Genomic DNA, 1,499 nt, shown 5'->3' on the forward strand with positions numbered 1-1,499 from the left:
GAGCGACATCGGCAAGTTTGCCGATGACACCAAAATAGGCCGTCGAATTCATTCTGACGAGGACATTCGAGCACTCCAGGAAGATTTGAATAGACTGATGCAGTGGTCGGAGAAGTGGCAGATGCAGTTTAATATAGACAAATGCAAAGTTCTAAATGTTGGACAGGACAATAACCATGCCACATATAAACTAAATAATGTAGATCTTAATATTACGGATTGCGAAAAAGATTTAGGAGTTCTGGTTAGCAGTAATCTGAAACCAAGACAACAGTGCATAAGTGTTCGCAATAAAGCTAATAGAATCCTTGGCTTCATATCAAGAAGCATAAATAATAGGAGTCCTCAGGTTGTTCTTCAACTCTATACATCCTTGGTTAGGCCTCATTTAGATTATGCTGCACAGTTTTGGTCACCGTATTACAGAATGGATATAAATTCTCTGGAAAATGTACAAAGGAGGATGACAAAGATGATCCCATGTATCAGAAACCTTCCCTATGAGGATAGACTAAGGGCCCTGAAACTGCACTCTCTAGAAAGACGTAGAATTAGGGGGGATATGATTGAGGTTTATAAGTGGAAGACAGGAATAAATAAAGGGGATGTAAATAGTGTGCTGAAAATATCTAGCCTAGACAGGACTCGCAGCAATGGTTTTAAGTTGGAAAAATTCAGATTCAGGAGGGATATAGGAAAGTACTGGTTTGGTAATAGAGTTGTGGATGAGTGGAACAAACTCCCAAGTACCGTTATAGAGGCCAGAACGTTGTGTAGCTTTAAAAATAGGTTGGATAAATACATGAGTAGATGTGGGTGGGTGTGAGTTAGACCTGATAGCTTGTGCTAACAGGTCGGTTGCCGTGTTCCTCCCTTAAGTCAATGTGACCTGACCTGACTAGGTTGGGTGCATTGGCTTAAGCCGGTAGGGACTTGGACCTGCCTCGCATGGGCCAGTAGGCCTTCTGCAGTGTTCCTTCGTTCTTATGTTCTTATGTTCTTCTTAACACTGATTAGATAGCTACAATGAAGGCTCTCTCTTTTCAAGGGGATGCCTTGACGCTGGTCAAGGTCCTTCGGTCTAAGGAACTAGAGCTGCCTTAAGCTACGATGAATTCTCTTTTGAAAGCGGTGCCTTGTTGCCAGTAAAGGTCTTTCAGTCCATGGAACTAGAGCTGTCTTTAATCAAACCTGATTATTCCCATTTTCCCAGATGTTTTATACCCTTATGGGCGTATATTAGCGCCATTATTAATCTTATTAATTCACACATGGCATACATAATGGTGGCTTCTCCCCTGGCCCGACCATTTCCCACGTGTTTTATACCCGTTTGGGCGTATTACAGCGCCATTATTAATCGTATTAATTCATACAGGACCTACATAATCGTGGCACCTCGCCTGGCCAGACCATCCACTGTATACCGGCTGGTGGTGGGCATCCTCTCAGGGGATGCTGCTGTAGATGTCACCGCTCACTTGATCTCACCAGATGCC

General features: G+C 43.2%; 1 protein-coding gene across 1 annotated transcript in view; it reads left to right on the forward strand.

The window, feature by feature from the left end:
- Positions 1–1,378: 1,378 nt before the first annotated feature.
- LOC138852017 (CD109 antigen-like) overlaps positions 1,379–1,499 on the forward strand; it is a gene marked incomplete at its 5' end in the record, with an annotated part of 33,754 nt that continues 33,633 nt past the window's right edge. Inside the window, one exon of the mRNA XM_070081629.1 lies at positions 1,379–1,499. This exon is cut by the window's right edge and continues 60 nt beyond it. Within this exon, the coding sequence (XP_069937730.1) occupies positions 1,379–1,499 (121 nt within the window).

Source organism: Cherax quadricarinatus, unplaced genomic scaffold (assembly GCF_038502225.1).
Source record: "Cherax quadricarinatus isolate ZL_2023a unplaced genomic scaffold, ASM3850222v1 Contig3391, whole genome shotgun sequence".
Taxonomy (NCBI): domain Eukaryota; kingdom Metazoa; phylum Arthropoda; class Malacostraca; order Decapoda; family Parastacidae; genus Cherax; species Cherax quadricarinatus.